Source organism: Dama dama, chromosome 18, assembly GCF_033118175.1.
Source record: "Dama dama isolate Ldn47 chromosome 18, ASM3311817v1, whole genome shotgun sequence".
Lineage (NCBI taxonomy): Eukaryota > Metazoa > Chordata > Mammalia > Artiodactyla > Cervidae > Dama > Dama dama.
In genome coordinates this window covers 83,922,292-83,939,068 of record NC_083698.1, presented here as the reverse complement: position 1 = coordinate 83,939,068, position 16,777 = coordinate 83,922,292, and the positions used below count along the sequence as shown (strand labels likewise).

Sequence of the window (16,777 nt, the reverse complement as noted above, 5' to 3'; positions counted from 1 at the left end):
GGACTGGAAAAGTTCAGTTTTCATTCCAATCCTAAAGAAAGGCAATGCCAAAGAATGTTCAAACCACCACACAACTGCACTCATCTCACACACTAGCAAAGTAATGCTCAAAATTCTCCAAGCCAGGCTTCAACAGTACATGAACTGAGAACTCCCAGATGTTCAAGCTGGGTTTAGATAAGGCAGAGCAACCAGAGATCAAATTGCCAACATCCACTGGATCATCAAAAAAGCAAGAGTTCCAGAAAAACATCTATTTCTGCTTTATTGACTACACCAAAGCCTTTGACTGTGTGGATCACAACAAACTGTGGAAAATTCTTCAAGAGATGGGACTACCAGACGACCTGACCTGCCTCCTGAGAAATCTGTATGCAGGTCAAGAAGCAAGTTATAACTGGACATGGAACAACAGACTGGTTCCAAATCGGGAAAGGAGTACATCAAGGATGTATATTGTCACCTTGCTTATTTAACTTATATGTAGAGTACATCATGCAAAATGTCGGGCTGGATGAAGCACAAGTTGGAATCAAGATTTATGGGAGAAATATCAATAACCTCAGATATGCAGATGATACCACCCTTATGGCAGAAAGTGAAGAAGAACTAAAGAACCTCTTGATGAAAGTGAAGGAGGAGAGTGAATAAGCTGGTTTAAAACTCAATATTCAGAAAACTAAGATTGTGCCATCTGGTCCCATCACTTCATGGCAAATAGATGGGGAAGCATTGAAAACAGTGACAGACTTTATTTTGGGGGGGGGGGCGTGTTCCATATCACTGCAGATGGTGACTGTAACCATGAAATTAAAAGACACCTGCTGCTTGGAAGAAAATCTATGAGGAGAAGGGGACGATGGAGGATGAGATGTTTGGATGGCATGACTGACTCAGTGGACATGAGTTTGAGTAAATTCCAGTAGTTGGTGATAGATAGGGAGGCCTGAAGTGCTGCAGTCAATGGGGTTGCAAAGGGTCAGACATGACTGAGCAACTGAATTGAACTGAACTGAACTGAACCTAGACAGCATAATAAAAAGCAGAGACATTACTTTGCCAACAAAGGCCCATCTAGTCAAAGCTATGGTTTTTCCAGTAGTCATGTATGGATGTGAGAGTTGGACTGTAAAGAAGCTGAGCACCAAAGAATTGATGCTTTTGAACTGTGGTGTTGGAGAAGACTCTTGAGAGTCCCCTGGACTGCAAGGAGATCCAACCAGTCCATCCTAAAGGAAATCAGTCCTGAATATTCACTGGAAGGACTGATGTTGAAGATGAAACTCCAATACTTCGGCCACCTGATGTGTAGAACTGACTCATTAGAAAAGACCCTGATGCTAGGAATGATTGAAGGTGGGAGGAGAAGGGGACAAGAGAGGATGAGATGGTTGGATGGCATCACTGACTCAATGGACATGAGTTTGAGCAAGCTTCGGGAGTTAGTGATGGATAGGAAGGCCTGGCATGCTGAAGTGCATGAAGTCGCAAAGAGTTGGACACGACTGAGCGACTGAACTGAACTGATTTGCCAAGAAGTGACGAGACCAAATGCCCAGATTTTAGTTTTTTGAATGTTGAGTTTTACAGTAGCTTTTTCATTTTCCTCTGTCACCCTCATCAAGAGACTCTTTATTTCCTCTTTATTTTCTGCCATTAGAGTGGTATCATCTGTATATCTGAGGTTGTTGATATTTCTCCCAGAGATCTTGATCCCAGCCTGTGACTCATTCAGCCTGGCATTTCTCATTATGTACTCTGCATAGAAGTTAAATAAGCAGGATAACAATATACAGCCTTGATGTACTCCTTGCCAAATTTTGAACCAGTGTGTTTTTCCATATCTGGTTCTAACTGTTGCTTCTTGACCTACATACAAGTTTCTCAGAAGACAGGTAAGGTGGTCTGGTATACCCATCTCTTTAAGAATGTTCCACAGTTTGTTGTGATCAACACAATCAAAGGCTTTCATGTAATCCATGAAGCAGTTTTTTTTCTGGAACTCCCTTGCTTTTTCTATAATCCAACAGATGTTGGTAATTTGATCTCTGGTTCTTCTACCTTTTCTAAATCCTCCAGTTTATAAATCTCAGTTCATTTACTGCTAAAGCCTAGCTTGAAGGATTTTGAGAATTACTTTGCTAGCATGAGAATTCAGCACAATGGTACAGTAGTTTGAACATTTTTTGGTATTTCCCTTCTTCAACATTGAAATGAAAACTGACCTTTTCCAGACCTATGGCCACCGCTGAGTTTTCCAAATTTGTTGACATATTGAGTGCAGCACATTAACAGCATCTTTTAGGATTTTAAATATCTCAGCTGGAATTCCATCACCTTCTTAGTAATGCTTCCTAAGGCCCCACTTGACTTCACGCTCCAGGATGTATGGCTCTAAGTGAGTGACCACATCATTATGGTTATCTGGGTCAGTAAGAGCTTTTTTGTTTAGTGCTTTTGTGCATTCTTGCCACCTCTTCCTAATCTCTTCTGCTTCTGTTAGATGCTTACCGTTTCTATCCTTTATCATCCACATCTTTGCATGAAATGTTCTCCTGGCTTCTCTAATTTTAAGAGGTCTCTCATCTTTCTTATTCTATTGTTTTCCTCTATTTCTTTGCATTGTTCACTTAAGAAGACTTTCTAATCTTTCCTTGCTATTGTCTGGAACTCTGCATTCAGTTGGGTATATCTTTCCCTTTTCTCTCTTGCCTTTCACTTCTCTTCTTTTCTCAACTATTTGTAAAGACTCCTCAATTTTACCTTCTTGCATTTCTTCTTCTTCGGAAGAGTTTTGGTCACTGCCTCATGTATAATGTTTTGGACCTCTGTCCATAGTTTCAGGCACTCTATCAGATCTAATCCCTTGAATCTATTCATCAACTTCACTGTATAATCATAAGGGGTTTGGTTTAGGTCATACCTGAATGGCCTAAAGCCTGAATTTTGCAATAATGAGCTGATGATCTGAGCCACAGTCAGCGCCAGGTCTTCTTTTTACTGACTGCATAGAGCTTATCCGTCTCTGGCTGCAAAGTATATAATCAATCTGATTTCAGTATTGACCATCTGTTGATGTCCATGTATAGAATTGTCTCTTGTGTTGCTGGAAGAGGGTGTTTGCTATGACCAGTGTGTTCTCTTGACAAAACTCTTTAGCTTTTGCCCTGCTTCATTTTGTATACCACGGCCAAACCTGCCTGTTACTCCGGGTATCTCTTTTTTTTTTTTTTAATTAATTTATTTATTTTTTCAGTGGGTTTTGTCATACATCGACATGAACCAGCAATAGATTTACACGTATTCCCCATCCCTATCCCCCCTCCCACCTCCCTCTCCACCCGATTCCTCTGGGTCTTCCCAGTGCACCAGGCCTGAGCACTTGTCTCATGCATCCCACCTGGGCTGGTGACCTGTTTCACCGTAGATAATATACATGCTGTTCTTTCGCAACATCCCACCCTCACCTTCTCCCACAGAGTTCAAAAGTCTATTCTGTACATCTGTGTCTCTTTTTCTGTTTTGCATATAGGGTTGTCGTTACCATCTTTCTAAATTCCATATATATGTGTTAGTATGCTGTAATGTTCTTTATCTTTCTGGCTTACTTCACTCTGTATCCAGGTATCTCTTGACTTCCTACTTTTGTATTCCAATACCCTATGATGAAAAGGACATCTTTTTTTGGTGTCAGTCCTAGAAGGTCTTGTAGGTCTTCATATAACTGTTCAGCTTCCTTAGCATTTAGTGGTTGGCGCATAGATTTGGATTACTGTGATGTTGAATGGTTTGCCTTGGAAACAAATAGAGATCATTCTGTTGTTTTTGAAACTGCACACAAATAATGCATTTCAGACTCTTTTTTTAACTGTGAGGGTTACTGCATTTCTTCTGGTCTCAGTAAAGTTACTCAACTTCTCTGTGCTTCCATTTACTTCTTTGTGAAATGAAAGGAATAAACTGAAGACTGCTAAAGTTCTTTCCATCTTAAAATTGTATGATAAGTTCCATGGGGGAAAGACATTCGGCTTTTTTGAAAGAAATGAACCGTGCCCTCGTGGCACAGTGGTAAAGAATCTGCCTGCAACTAAGAGACCTGAGTTCGATCCCTGGGTCAGGAAGATCCCCTGAAGAAGGAAATAGCAACCAGCTCCTGTATTCTATGTTGGGGGAGGAGGAGGTGGTTGTTGGTAGAGGCAAATTTAATCCTTTGGCTGTCCTCATGAAGGTCCATACGTCATAATCACCAGGATGGTTCTTTTTAAACAGACTGATGAGACCTACACTCAGCATTTCTGATTCAGTTTCTGATTCAACGTGGTGCTTGAGGTTTTACAGTTCTAACAAGTTCCCAAGTGAGGTTACCAGGAGGGGAAAACACATTCTGAGAACTACTGGTCTATCTCCTTAAGTCCCTAGAGATGGCCAGTCTGTTGTATGTTGTTCTGGTTCTTGTTATCACTACAGTATTTCATTCCAAAGTTGCTTTCCAGACCAAGTCAACCTTGGTTTACTGTTCTGGCAACTGAATCGAGCTAAAAATGATTATTCCCAGAAACCCCTAACAATATGCTCTGTATTTCTCCTCTCAGACTGGGCCCCTGGATACTGAAGACTGCTCAGGGGTTAAAAAAAAAAAACAAACCATTTCATACTCTGGACATGCATTAGTTTGCTGGTCAACTAAGGTTGAGGCCATTCCTGTTCATTGTTGTTAGCCACAACCCCCCTCCCTGCTCCCATTAGGTTGTGTGTTGATTTCTGCAGATTGTATTTTCTCTCCAAGGACTCTTGGAATATCACATGCTTAGTAGTATATGGCAGAGTTTGGAGAAGACTTGAAGTTTTCTTGACTTGATTTCGGAGCCTGTATAGCTATTTTGTAACTTATGAAAAATACTCAAATGTTGTGCTGTGGATCAAAAATGATCATTTGATTTACAAGTATACATTTAATATTATATAGGTTAAATATTATACAATATAATATACAATATTAAATGTATACTTGTAAACCTATTAGAGCTTCCCAGGTGGTTCAGCAGTAAAAACTCTGCCTGCAATTCAGGAGATGCAGGAGACACTGAGTTTGATCTCTGGGTCAGGAAGATGCCCTGGAAGAGAAAATGGCAACCCACTCCAGTATTCTTGCTGGGAAAATCCCATGGACAGAGGAGCCTAGTAGGCCACAGTCCATAGGGTCACAAAAGTTGGACAAAATTGAAGTGACTGAAATCACTATGTATAAAGAATTAAAAAGATATCATATCGAGATGAGTAAGACATGATCCGAGCTTTCAGAGAGACTTAAGACTAATAATGGAGGAGACAGACATTTAAAAAGTAATGATATACTATGGAAAGTTACTCAGCCATAAAAGGAACAAAATTGAGTCATTTGTAGAGAACTGGATGGATCCAGAGTCAATCATATAGAGTGAAGTAAGTCAGAAAGAGAAAAATATATATATATTAATGCATATGTATAGAATCTAGAAAAAGGGTACAGATAAACCTATTTGCAGGGCAGGAATAGAGACACAGATGTAGAGAATGGACACATGGACATGGGGCAGGGGGAATGGGATGTGATAAATTGAGAGATTGGGACTGACATATATATACTACCTTGTATAAAACAGATAGCTATTGGGAGCCTGCTGGATAGCGCAGGGAGCTCAGCTCAGTGCTCTGTGGTGACCTAGATGGGTGGGGCTGGGGTGCAGGATGAGATGGAGGTCCAGGACGGAGGGGCTATATGTATACGTATAGCTGATTTACTTCATTGTATAGCAGAAACTAACAATACTATAAAGCAACTATACCCCTATTTTAAAAAAAGTAATGATAATTTCCAACTAGAAAATCTATATATCACTGGCTTTGACAACATATTATACCAAAAAAATGTATTATAATATTGTTTAATGGATTAGCTAAATAGCTATTCATAGATAAATGACATCAAGGTGTATTATCCTATGGTTCCAATCCATTCAACCATTACTAACTTTTCAAGGGCTTTTTCAGTTCAGTCACTCAGTTGTGTCCGACTCTTTGTGATCCCATGGACTGCAGCATGCCAGGCATCCCTGTCCATCACCAAGTCCTGGAGCTTACTCAAACTCATGTCCATCAAGTCAGTGATGCCATCCAACCATCTCATCCTCTGTCATCCCCTTCTCCTCCTGCCTTCAATCGTTCCAAGCTTCAGGGTCTTTTCAAATGAATCAGTTCTTCGCATCAGATGACCAGAGTATTGGAGTTTCAGCTTCAGCATCAGCCCTTCCAATGAATATTCAGGACTGATTTCCTTTAGGATGGACTGGCTGGATCTCCTTGCGGTCTTAGGAGTCTTCTCCAACACCACAGTTTAAAAGTATCAGTTCTTCACTGCTCAGCTTTCTTTATACCCCAACTCTCACATCCATACATTACTACTGGAAAAACCGTATTTTTGACTAGATGGACCTTTGTTGGTAAAGTAACGTCTCTGCTTTTTAATATGTTGTCTAGGTTGGTCATAACTTTTTTTCCAAGGAGCAAGCGTCTTTTAATTTCATGGCTGGTCACCATCTGCAGTGATTTTGGAGCCTGAAAAAATAAAATCTGTCACTGTTTTCATTGTTTCTCCATCTATTTGCCGTGAAGTAATGGGACTGGATGGCATGATCTTAGTTTTCTGAATTTTGAGTTTTAAGCCAATTTTTTCACTCTCTTCTTTCACATTCAACAAGAGGCTCTTTAGTTCTTCTTCACTTTCTTACATAAGGGTGGTGTCATCTGCATATCTGAGGTTATTGATATTTCTCCCAGCAATCTTGATTCCAGCTTGTGCTTCATCCAGCCTGGCATTTAGCACGATGTATTCTGCATATAAGTTAAATAAGCAGGATAACAATATACAGCCTTTATGTACTCCTTTCCCAATTTGGAACCAGTCTTTTTTTCCATGTCTGGTTCTAACTCTTGCTTCTTGACCTGCATACAGATTTCTCAGGAGGCAGATCAGGTGATTTGGTATTCCCATTTCTTTCAGAATTTTCCACAGTTTGTTGTGATCCACACAAAGGCTTTGGCATAGTCAATAAAGCAGAAATAGATGTTTTTCTGAACTCTCTTGCTTTTTCCATGATCCAGTGGATGCTGGCAATTTGATCTCTGGTTTCTCTGCTTTATCTAAATCCAGCTTGAACACCTGGAAGTTCATGGTTCATGTACTATTGAAACCTGGATTGGAGAACTTTGAGCATTACTTGCATGTGAGATGAGTGCAATTGCACAGTAGTTTGAACACTCTTTGGTATTGCCTTTCTTTGGGATTGGAATGAAAACTGACCTTTTCCAGTCCTGTGGCCACTGCTGAGTTTTCCAAATTTGCTGGCATATTGAGTGCAGCACTTTCACAGCATCATCTTTTAGGATTTGAAATAGCTCAACTGGAATTCTATCACCTCCACTAGCTTTGTTTGTAGTGATGCTCCCAAAGGCCCACTTGACTTCACATTCCAGTATGTCTGGCTCTAGCTGAGTGATCACACCATCGTGATTATCTGGGTCATGAAGATTTTTTTTTTATAGTTTTTCTGTGTATTCTTGCCACCTCTTCTTAATATCTTCTCCTTCTGTTACGACCATACCATTTCTGTCCTTTATTCTGCCCATCTTTGCATAAAATGTTACCTTGGTATCTCTAATTTTCTTGAAGAGATCCCCAGTCTTTCCCATTCTATTGTTTTCCTTAATTTCTTTGCACTGATCACTGAGGAAGGCTTTCTTATCTCTGCTTGCTATTCTTTGGAACTCTGCATTCAAATGGGTGTATTTTTCCTTTTCTCCTTTCCTTTTTGTTTCTCTTCTTTTCACAGGTATTTGTAAGGCCTCCTCAGACAGCCATTTTGCTTTTTTGCATGTCTTTTTCTTGGGGATAGTCTTGATCCCTGTCTCCTGTACAATGTCATGAACCTCTGTCCGTAGTTCTTCAGGCACTCTGTCTATCAGATCTAATCCCTTGAATCTAAGAGAGATAAATCCTCAGCAAATATAATATGAAGTTGATAAATACTTCTTTAAGTTGATCAATCAATATACAGTAGCTTAGCATATTATTTAGAAATACATATATAAATGCCAAAAGAAACAGTTCAGACTGGATGACTCCTGGGGGAGCAAAGGGGATAGCAAATGAAGCACAGAGTTTCTGGGTTTCCCTGTTGTTATAACCTTTGTAGTATCATTTTATTTTTTAATTCATATGAATGTATCACTTTTAATAAAGCTAAAAATTGATTTTCTAAAAGCTATATGTATTTTCAGTATGTACATACATTGAATTGTGTTGTATAACTGAAACTAATGTTTTATGTTAATTATATCTCAATTAAAATAAAGACAATAAATAAACTTAGATTTCAACTCTGAAATGGAAAATCAACTACTAATAAACCTGAAGCATAAAAAGAGTAATAAAAATGAACCCCAAAATTACTGTACTAGAAATTACAAACTTCATCAATATAACACCAAAAAAGTTTTATGATAGAAGAGTCCATATCTTTCATTTTGATAGTTTCAGTGAGGTATTCATGGGGATGCATGGTATTGTCAAATCATCAACATCCAAACTGCTTACTCATTCATATGTAGATTGGCTGTGAGTATATTATAATAAAGAGGTCAATGTTTTCCCCCTTTATCTGGAATAATTCAACTGAGAACCACTGAATATTCATTAAAGTAAAAGAGCAGTGGGGGAAAAAAAGAACAGTAAGTAGCATATTGGGAACTATACCATACATAGTTACTATACATACTATATTACAGTTACTATGCATACATACTATAACATACATTGAAATCATTTCTTGATAAAGGTTATGTTTTAGGTATCTGGAGACCAGTGGTAGTAACTATCACCGTTAATTTACTAGCACAATTTAGAATTGTTTTCCACAAAGATCAATAAAGAATCTGAATGAGTTGTACATAAGCTATTTCCAAAAAAGTAAGCCCCAGAAAGGCTTGTACTCAAAATGAATTTAAAAAGGGAGGGAGGGGAAAATCATTTGCTAGCTTACTTATCAAGATTTTAGTTGAGGAAAAATGAAACATTTAACTTGGGAGAACAAGAACAAATTCTCTTAAACACTGCTATATGCAACATTCACATAAATGTGCAGAGATACTTTATGTGAAATGCTAAAGCCATGGCACTTGGAGGTTGCATGAGGTGAAATGATATTCATCACCCCTGCAGTATCCAAGTTTACTGCTCTTCTGTCACTATAACTGGGACTCTGCCATGGGAAAGCAGCACCCTGGACTGGTCATTAAAATCACAATGGCTGCTGAATGCCGCAGATCCCTAAGTGCGGCTACCTGCACAGTCCTTTACAAGCAAGGGTGTCACTACATCTTTAAATAATTAACATTAGCAAGGGGAACAGGGTGTTTCAGAAGACTTGTAACAGTACATCAACAATGACATTTGTAAAGAAGTGGATTAACAGAGCAGCAGGACAGGAGAAACTGGCAAAGTATAAAGATAATGACAGGGAATGCCCCTGGAAAAAATGCCCTTGTTTTCATAAGTAAGCTACCCTAATGTTTTCTGTTAAAATGAGGACTTAATCTTAAAGGCTCTTAGCAAGGCAAGATGAAAATAAAATTTAAAATAGATTCTAATTGAGTCAAGGACAGTTAAATAGGAAATATTAAACAAAACTGCCTTATTCTTAGTGATATTCATAGACATTTTAAGAGAGCTTATGCATTTTATACATACAGGAAGATAAAATCCCCAGTCTTCTTAACCTAGCTTACAAACTTCAAGACACTTAGTTGAAGGGAAATAGAATCCTTCTTATTTCCTGGATCAAATCCAGTCTCTCAAACTGGGTAAAAAGAATTTGAGATAAGAAAAGAACTTGCCAAAGAAAACAGAGAGCAAGATGTCTTGTGTTCTGCCAAAAAGAGGATATGCTATCAAGAATGAAAGAAAGAAGGGGACTTGCTAACACTGTTGAAACAAATATAGCTGGTACTACTTGGTCTCAGGGTGAACATGGAAAAACAGAATCCTTGTATGCATGCTAAAGGAGGAAAATTCAAATATTGCTTGTTCACGTGCTCATGAGAGTAAGGAAGTGCTATTTCCAATGCAGTGTTCACCCTTACGTTTTTCACATTTTAAGAACAAAGAGTTGGAAAAAGCCTAGAGGCAAGCAAAAATAACAATGCAAGGGTATATAATACTTAAATTGCAATTTTGTGGACAAAACATACTTATAATTTGGAGGAAAAGCTAAAGAAATGTTTTGGGCTTGAGACAAAAGCCTATGGTCATTATAATTTACCATTCTCATTTCTAAAGAAAAAAAGAAGAGCAAATAGTCAGAAAACTGCATTTAGAAATAAGACGTTGAAAATGTTCTGAGAGGGAAAAAAAAAAATTAAAACATAAATAGTCTAGGCTAAGGAGATGGTGAAAAGATCAGAGCCCATAGTTCTCACCATAGGATAGATTCCACAACTTATAGCTACTGTGGAATCATCTATTCTCTCCTGTATCTTCTCTTTTCACAGTCCTTTTTCACATCTCTCTCTCCCATATTCAAAAGGTTGATAATCTACAAGTTTTAAAAGCTGGTAGGCAGGCATAAAAATTTCTATCCTTTTTATTATTTAGAAACTAGTATGATCCTGTCTCTAGAGTTTTCGTTTTTTAAAGTCTTATAATTTCAGTTTACTAGGACATATATAACCTATGTGGCACAATATATAGCCTAACTAGAAAGTCTAACAAAGAAATTATGTCCCAAATTCACCACTATGTATTTGAAGAATTACACAGAGTCCCAAATATGAAGGGTAGTTTTCCAGGCCTAGATACAACAAAGGTAAAAAGACACACTTCAACTCAATGCTAGTTCCCTTAGCTAAGGGAAGGCAGAGCAGACCACAGGCAACGATGATCAATGAGAAGACAAATAGTATTCGACTAACCACTCTGTACCGGGTTCTTTACACATGCTATCTTGGTAAATTTTATAACTCTGAAGTAGGTTTAATTATGTTTATTCTACACCTTTATTAAATAAAAATTATTTTCACTTTATGGATGAGGAAACAAACTCAGAATAGCAACTTGGCCAAAATCCATAAAGCTGTAATGGCTGCACAAGAACTCCAATTGGACTATCTAAAGTCTATACTTTTGTTACTATCCTGGTTCACAGGTTTGTAAATATTAGGGCTCTAAACTCGACCTCTCAGTAATTTATCGTGCTTTCCACTGTCACAGTGGCTTTAATTTATAGGAATCTCACTTTTGATATGAGACAAACTGAGTCAGCTTCTAAGTTTGTTAGTTCTGAAGTTCAACAGCAACTCCTTGTTTATATTTCTACTGCCTTTCTAAACCTAATTATTTTACAAAAAGTCTGCCTTCTTTCTCAAAATCACTTTTTTCCCTAACACTGAACCAAGGTAACTCTGACATATCCATATTTTATGTAAGGACTCATAGAACTATGATTACATTTTCCTTTTAGATTTATTTCCACTCAGTTAATTTCATTAATGCAGCCTTCATTTTAATTTTTTAATAATACTTTTAAAGAGTATTGATAATGGCTTAACAATTTGTTTAGTACACCTAAGATTTGTACTGGGAGCTTTCGGAAATATTAAAATCAAATAGCTTTACCAACTTTCATTTGTCAACGTATACATGTCTTGAGTTTAACATATGTTTTTTGTTTAATAATAAGCAAACATGATGCTAAGTAATGTTTATGCAATAAATGCTCACTTGTTTAAAGTGGAGATGTTTATTCTATAATTCAGAGCAGTGTGTATTATTTATCATCTCCATATTACCAAACTTCGTTTTAAGACAGCTGTTTAATCTACTGAACAAAGAGTTACCCTAGGTAGTTTCCAATATTGAATGTAAATTTTTTAAAGATTCCTGAGATTTACTTCTAAGCATCACTCCAAATCTTTGGTGTGATGAGACAAGAACCGAGGAGAATACACTCGCCTGACATAAGGATTAAGTTAGATGATGTATTTTTCTGAGTGACATCTCTAAATGGGTACATTCATTTTGGATAAAAAGAAAACAAGGCCTTTGGAGTTTGAAAGAAAAACACGAGGAAGGGAAAAAAATATTTTTCAATTCATACAACAGCAGGGGAAATGTGTGGAGGACCCATAGAGAAACAAGCCCGAACTGCAATGTTACAAATACATTTATTAATCCCTTTGAGAAATACCAGCGGGCAGTAGAAACCTTTTCTAAGGGCCTTGGCTTTTTAGGAACGTCCATCAGCAAGGTCTCTTTCACAATCCTGGCAGAGGCCTGTTCGTCCATTCCCACTGTTGAAGTTGGGACAAAGTCTGAGAAACCGCAGGCACCTGCGGCTCTGAGCGAACTGGCGAGGAACACAGGGAAGGGCGTCCCTTCTCCCATTTTCCGTCTCCAGCTTCCAGAACTTTCTGACAGAAGCTCGAAAATCTGGCAGTCACGCCTCAGAAATAAAAGCTACTTCGGGGACGAAGACCTGGGTCTGCACTGACGCTCCGCAAAGGTGTGCGTCTCAGAAGAGGGGATGACAGCTCGGCGGCGGAGACGAGCCACCTCCTCTCTTCAAGCCTCCGTAGAAGACGACTACCCAAGGAACGAGTTCGGACGCAAAGCCTGCAACGGACCCAGAGCCCCGCGTCCGACCGCAGAGCGCGCGTAGCCCGCGGCTCGGCCGGAAGTGGGCGTGGCCTCGGGCCGGCTAGGCGAAGCCAGGCGCGGCGTGGGGAGGTGGGGTTCCTCCCGGGGCCCGGCCCGCAGCCGCGCGTTTCCGGCGCGCTCCCCCGCGTCTAGCGTCCTGTGGTCTCGCCCGTACCCCGCTGCCATGTTGGATTGTGAAGCCGTTGCCGCCGCCGCCGCCACTGCCGCCGAAGGAAGGTTGGGGGAGGAGTTGGGAGTTTAGCGCAGTCGCCGGAGTGCGAGGACAACGACCGTCCGGCCAGAGCCTACCCCGGCGGGAACGGGGAGCTCCCCTTTCTCACCGCGGCCCGCCGTCGGCTCCTCCTTCCGTGGCCTCCTCCCTGCGCCGGAGGAGCTGCGAGATGCTACGCCTCTGATTCCCCTCCTCCCGCCCCTGTCACCCAGAAGGGGAACGAGCGCTCGCCCACTCGCCGGAGGAGACGGCCCTGGCCTCCCTACCCCGCCGGCGAAACCATGAGCTCCGGCCAGCAGCAGCCGCCGCCGCCGCGGAGGGTCACCAACGTGGGGTCCCTGCTGCTCACCCCGCAGGAGAACGAGTCCCTCTTCACCTTCCTCGGCAAGAAATGTGTGGTCAGTGGCCGAGATCCGCATCGCCGCCCCCGACCTTAGTCTCCCGGGCCCGGGAGGGGGAGCCGGGAAGTGGGAGTTGGGAAGGAGGCGGGAGCGACGCGGGGAGGGTCGGACTGCCGGCCAGGCCTCTCTCTGACCTGGCTCCCTGGGTGCGGGCAGTGCGGGCAGGAGGTCGCCTCCCGGACCTGCCCGAGGAGCAGGGAAGTGTCAGGTCCGCAGGCCTGTGCTGGAGCCCTGCTCGCTTGGACCCGGGTCCGTGCCTCTGCTGCTGGTTCAAACTTTACTGTCAGGCCTCGCGGGGATCTTTTTACAGGAGCTGCTTGATCGTAGTAACTGGGCTCCTGGACTGGCCCTTGCTTCTCGTCCTACGACCCCGATGTGGGGGCACTTTCCTTCACAATGCCATCGGTTTCAGGAGTGGGTGGGTCGGGGACCGAAGCCCAGATATGAATGAATCGAACCGTAAGGTCGTCTTTTATTCTCCCTTGAGGATCTCAGGAAGGAGTGAAGTCGAGTGCATCGGTTTAGAACGGGGGGCAGGAAATGCTACTGCTCCCCACTGCAGAGGAACGAGGTTTATTTCTCCAGCAGTCTCGCTCAGGCCTGGTTTCTCTCTCCTCTCCACTGTTTTTGTTGTTTGTTTGCATTGGTGGGAGATGCTGCTCTCCCAGAACCCAGCTCAGCTCAGGGGAACCGCGATCTCCAGCAGTTCTTGGCCTTTTGGGATCTGAGAATGAGTCTTAGGTCGGTGCTGTGCGGCCTTTTCCAACTCCAGATGGCCGGTTGGAGCCAGCAGCTCTGCTGTGGGAAGGGGAATGTGTTGTTGACGGAAGCATTCATTACATTGGCTGCTGGCGCTTCTGGGGGTGGGGAGGTTGTGCTCTGTGGGGTAGGCCTTGTCAGCCTGCATCTTCCTGGGGTGGCCGAGTTGAGCTGTGGTTGAGACTGTTGAAACGGTGTTCGGGTGCCTTTCTCCCCACTTTACTGGTTAACACCTGCAGAGTCTGTGCCACTGACACCCCGGAACCACCGAGGGAAATGTCAACAAGAGCCGTACCTTTTACAGCTTTCCTTCCTAATGTTAAATGTGTCACCCAGACTGCTCCTGCTTGTTTAAGAAGTTAGGATTAGACAAGTTCTGGGAGGTTACTGGATTAATTGTTAACTTTCTAGGAGTTTACCCTTTGTATCCTGTTTCACCTGGTAGGAGATTGAATCCTTACATTCCGTGCAGATGTGTTTCATATTTCAGAAGTTAGACCTGATTAGAATAAAATGAGGGAGGTGGCTTAAAATCAGGACTTGGGAACTGTGAAGACAGTCAAGCCCCCTCTTCACTCTCCCTACACACTTTTTAAACAAACAAGATAACTGAGCCGGTGAGCCATATGTCTCACAGCAATTTAGTAATGTGACCGGAAGTAGAAAAGCAGGACTCCTGATGGCTGTTGTGTTGTACTTTCCACTACATCATGTTGTTTTAGAAGTTTTTTTCTTACTTGTTACTGATTTATTTTAAAGTGGTGTTAAAGGAATAATCACTTTTCTTTTTCACCAGAAGCTGATACAATTAAAGTTTGATTCTTAAAGCAGCCCTAATTTGTGCATATTTTCAATTTAGGAAAATCTGTAGCAATTTGAAGGTGACATTATCTGCAAATGAAAAGTTTAAAAAATTTTTTTCTGGTATACTACTTATGTTATATAATCTCAGAAAAGGAAGTAGTTGTACTATGTGTTACATACCAGACACATTAGGCAGGGAGGGACATTACATTTATACACAAGCATACTGACTAATTGCTCTGCATTTCCTATAATGTTTACTGGTGTCAAAGAAATGACAGGCATGTAAGAATACAGCGATAGATAGGGAATGGATTTCTGTCATTTAGAACCACACTGTTGGAGTTACCTGCTCTTGTTGTATGAAATAGTTGCAAAGATTAATATTTGAAGTCTCCAATTATTAGTAAAGAATGAGATCTTAATTTTCTGAAACAGTTTCCCCCTCCTCCCCCTTTGCTGACTGTGCAGTATTTTGTGCATTACTGAAATATTTTGTCTCATTTAAAAAAAATCATGCAGTGAGATTTACAGGTCAGACCAAATTTGTTAAGCAAGAAGTGCATTCAGAGCTCTAAGAATTCTCAAGAAAATGAAACTGGAGTAGTTATAGTCCTAGCTCTCAAAGAGTTTCATTCCTGCTTTCTCTCAGCAAATTAGTATTGAGTAGCTAATTGTTGAGGTCAAAATCAGAGTTGATGTGTCCCCTAAGGTAGCTTACTGAATCTAGTTAGGGAAACTAATGTGTAAAGTGCCAAGTATATCAGTACTTCACAGTGACTGGTTAAGACGCTGCATGTTACAATGGAAAATATCCTGGGTTTGTAATCAGCAGTCCGGGGTTTAAATTCATAGTGTCAATTTGGATAAGTTTCCTAAGCCCCCTGTCCTAGAATTGGTTTTCTCATTTCTAGAATAGGGATACATCACATTGGGTGGTTGTGTGTATCAGAAGGACTGTCCATAAATGTGTGGATGCTGTTATTTTTATAAAGGTTTAGGAGATCACAAGAGAGGATGAGTAGAAGCTTTTTAGAATGGTCAGTACTTGAATATTTAAGTCTAGAGAGTATAGTCGTCATTGAATGCTCGAGTCCCTGTCAGTCAGTCCTTCATATCTAGAGATTCGGAGGGTTGACTGTTCCCCCCAGGGTGTGAGAAGTATGAAACAGCTTGGGAAGTCAGGGGACCTGCTGATGGTATGTTACGGAGCAAGAAGGGTTCTCAGGTTTACATATGCGTTGGAATCATTGGGAGATTATCACAAATGTGTACGGCTAGGTCAGATTCCTAGATAATATTCAGATTCGTTGGTCTGAGGTGGAACTTGGGCATTTCTGTTTTTAGCAAGCTTAACAGAGACTAAGTTACATCATAGTTTGAGAATCACTGCTGAAATTCACTGTTTTCTAATAGGGTGATCCTGAAGCACGTTGGAAATGTTAATAGGTTTCCCCTCAATTTTTGGCCCATATTCTGTGAGTTATGATTAAGTTGAGCTCTTTAAGGATGCCGTTTCTCTATCCCCTTAAAATAACAATGCATATTTCATAGATGTGGATGTAAGAGAGATGTAGTTGAGGAAATATTGCACTGATTAGTGGGATACCACAAGATCAGATTTGACTTTTAAAGTTCAAGGAGAAAGGTGGAGTCACTATTGAAGGATTGGAGGCAAAGGAGGTCAGATACATGTTTACAATAAGCTCCATGAAATATGATGAGGGTATGAATTAAACCAGTGCTGGTGGGATCAAGGCAAAAAGACTCCAATAGAATTTCATCCCCCTTAAAGGGCATGAGAGAGGGAAACTGGGGAAGAAGCACGTATAAAACAATCAGCAGAAAAAGTAT

The 16,777-nt window shown here is 40.9% G+C and overlaps 1 protein-coding gene across 1 annotated transcript in view; it reads left to right on the top strand.

Annotated features, from left to right (window-relative positions):
• The first annotated feature begins 12,968 nt into the window (after nucleotides 1–12,968).
• WASL (WASP like actin nucleation promoting factor) overlaps nucleotides 12,969–16,777 on the top strand; it is a 76,026-nt gene continuing 72,217 nt past the window's right edge. The window contains exon 1 of the mRNA XM_061165714.1: nucleotides 12,969–13,357. Within this exon, the coding sequence (XP_061021697.1) occupies nucleotides 13,241–13,357 (117 nt within the window). The 5' untranslated portion in view covers nucleotides 12,969–13,240. The remainder of the gene's footprint in view (nucleotides 13,358–16,777) is intronic.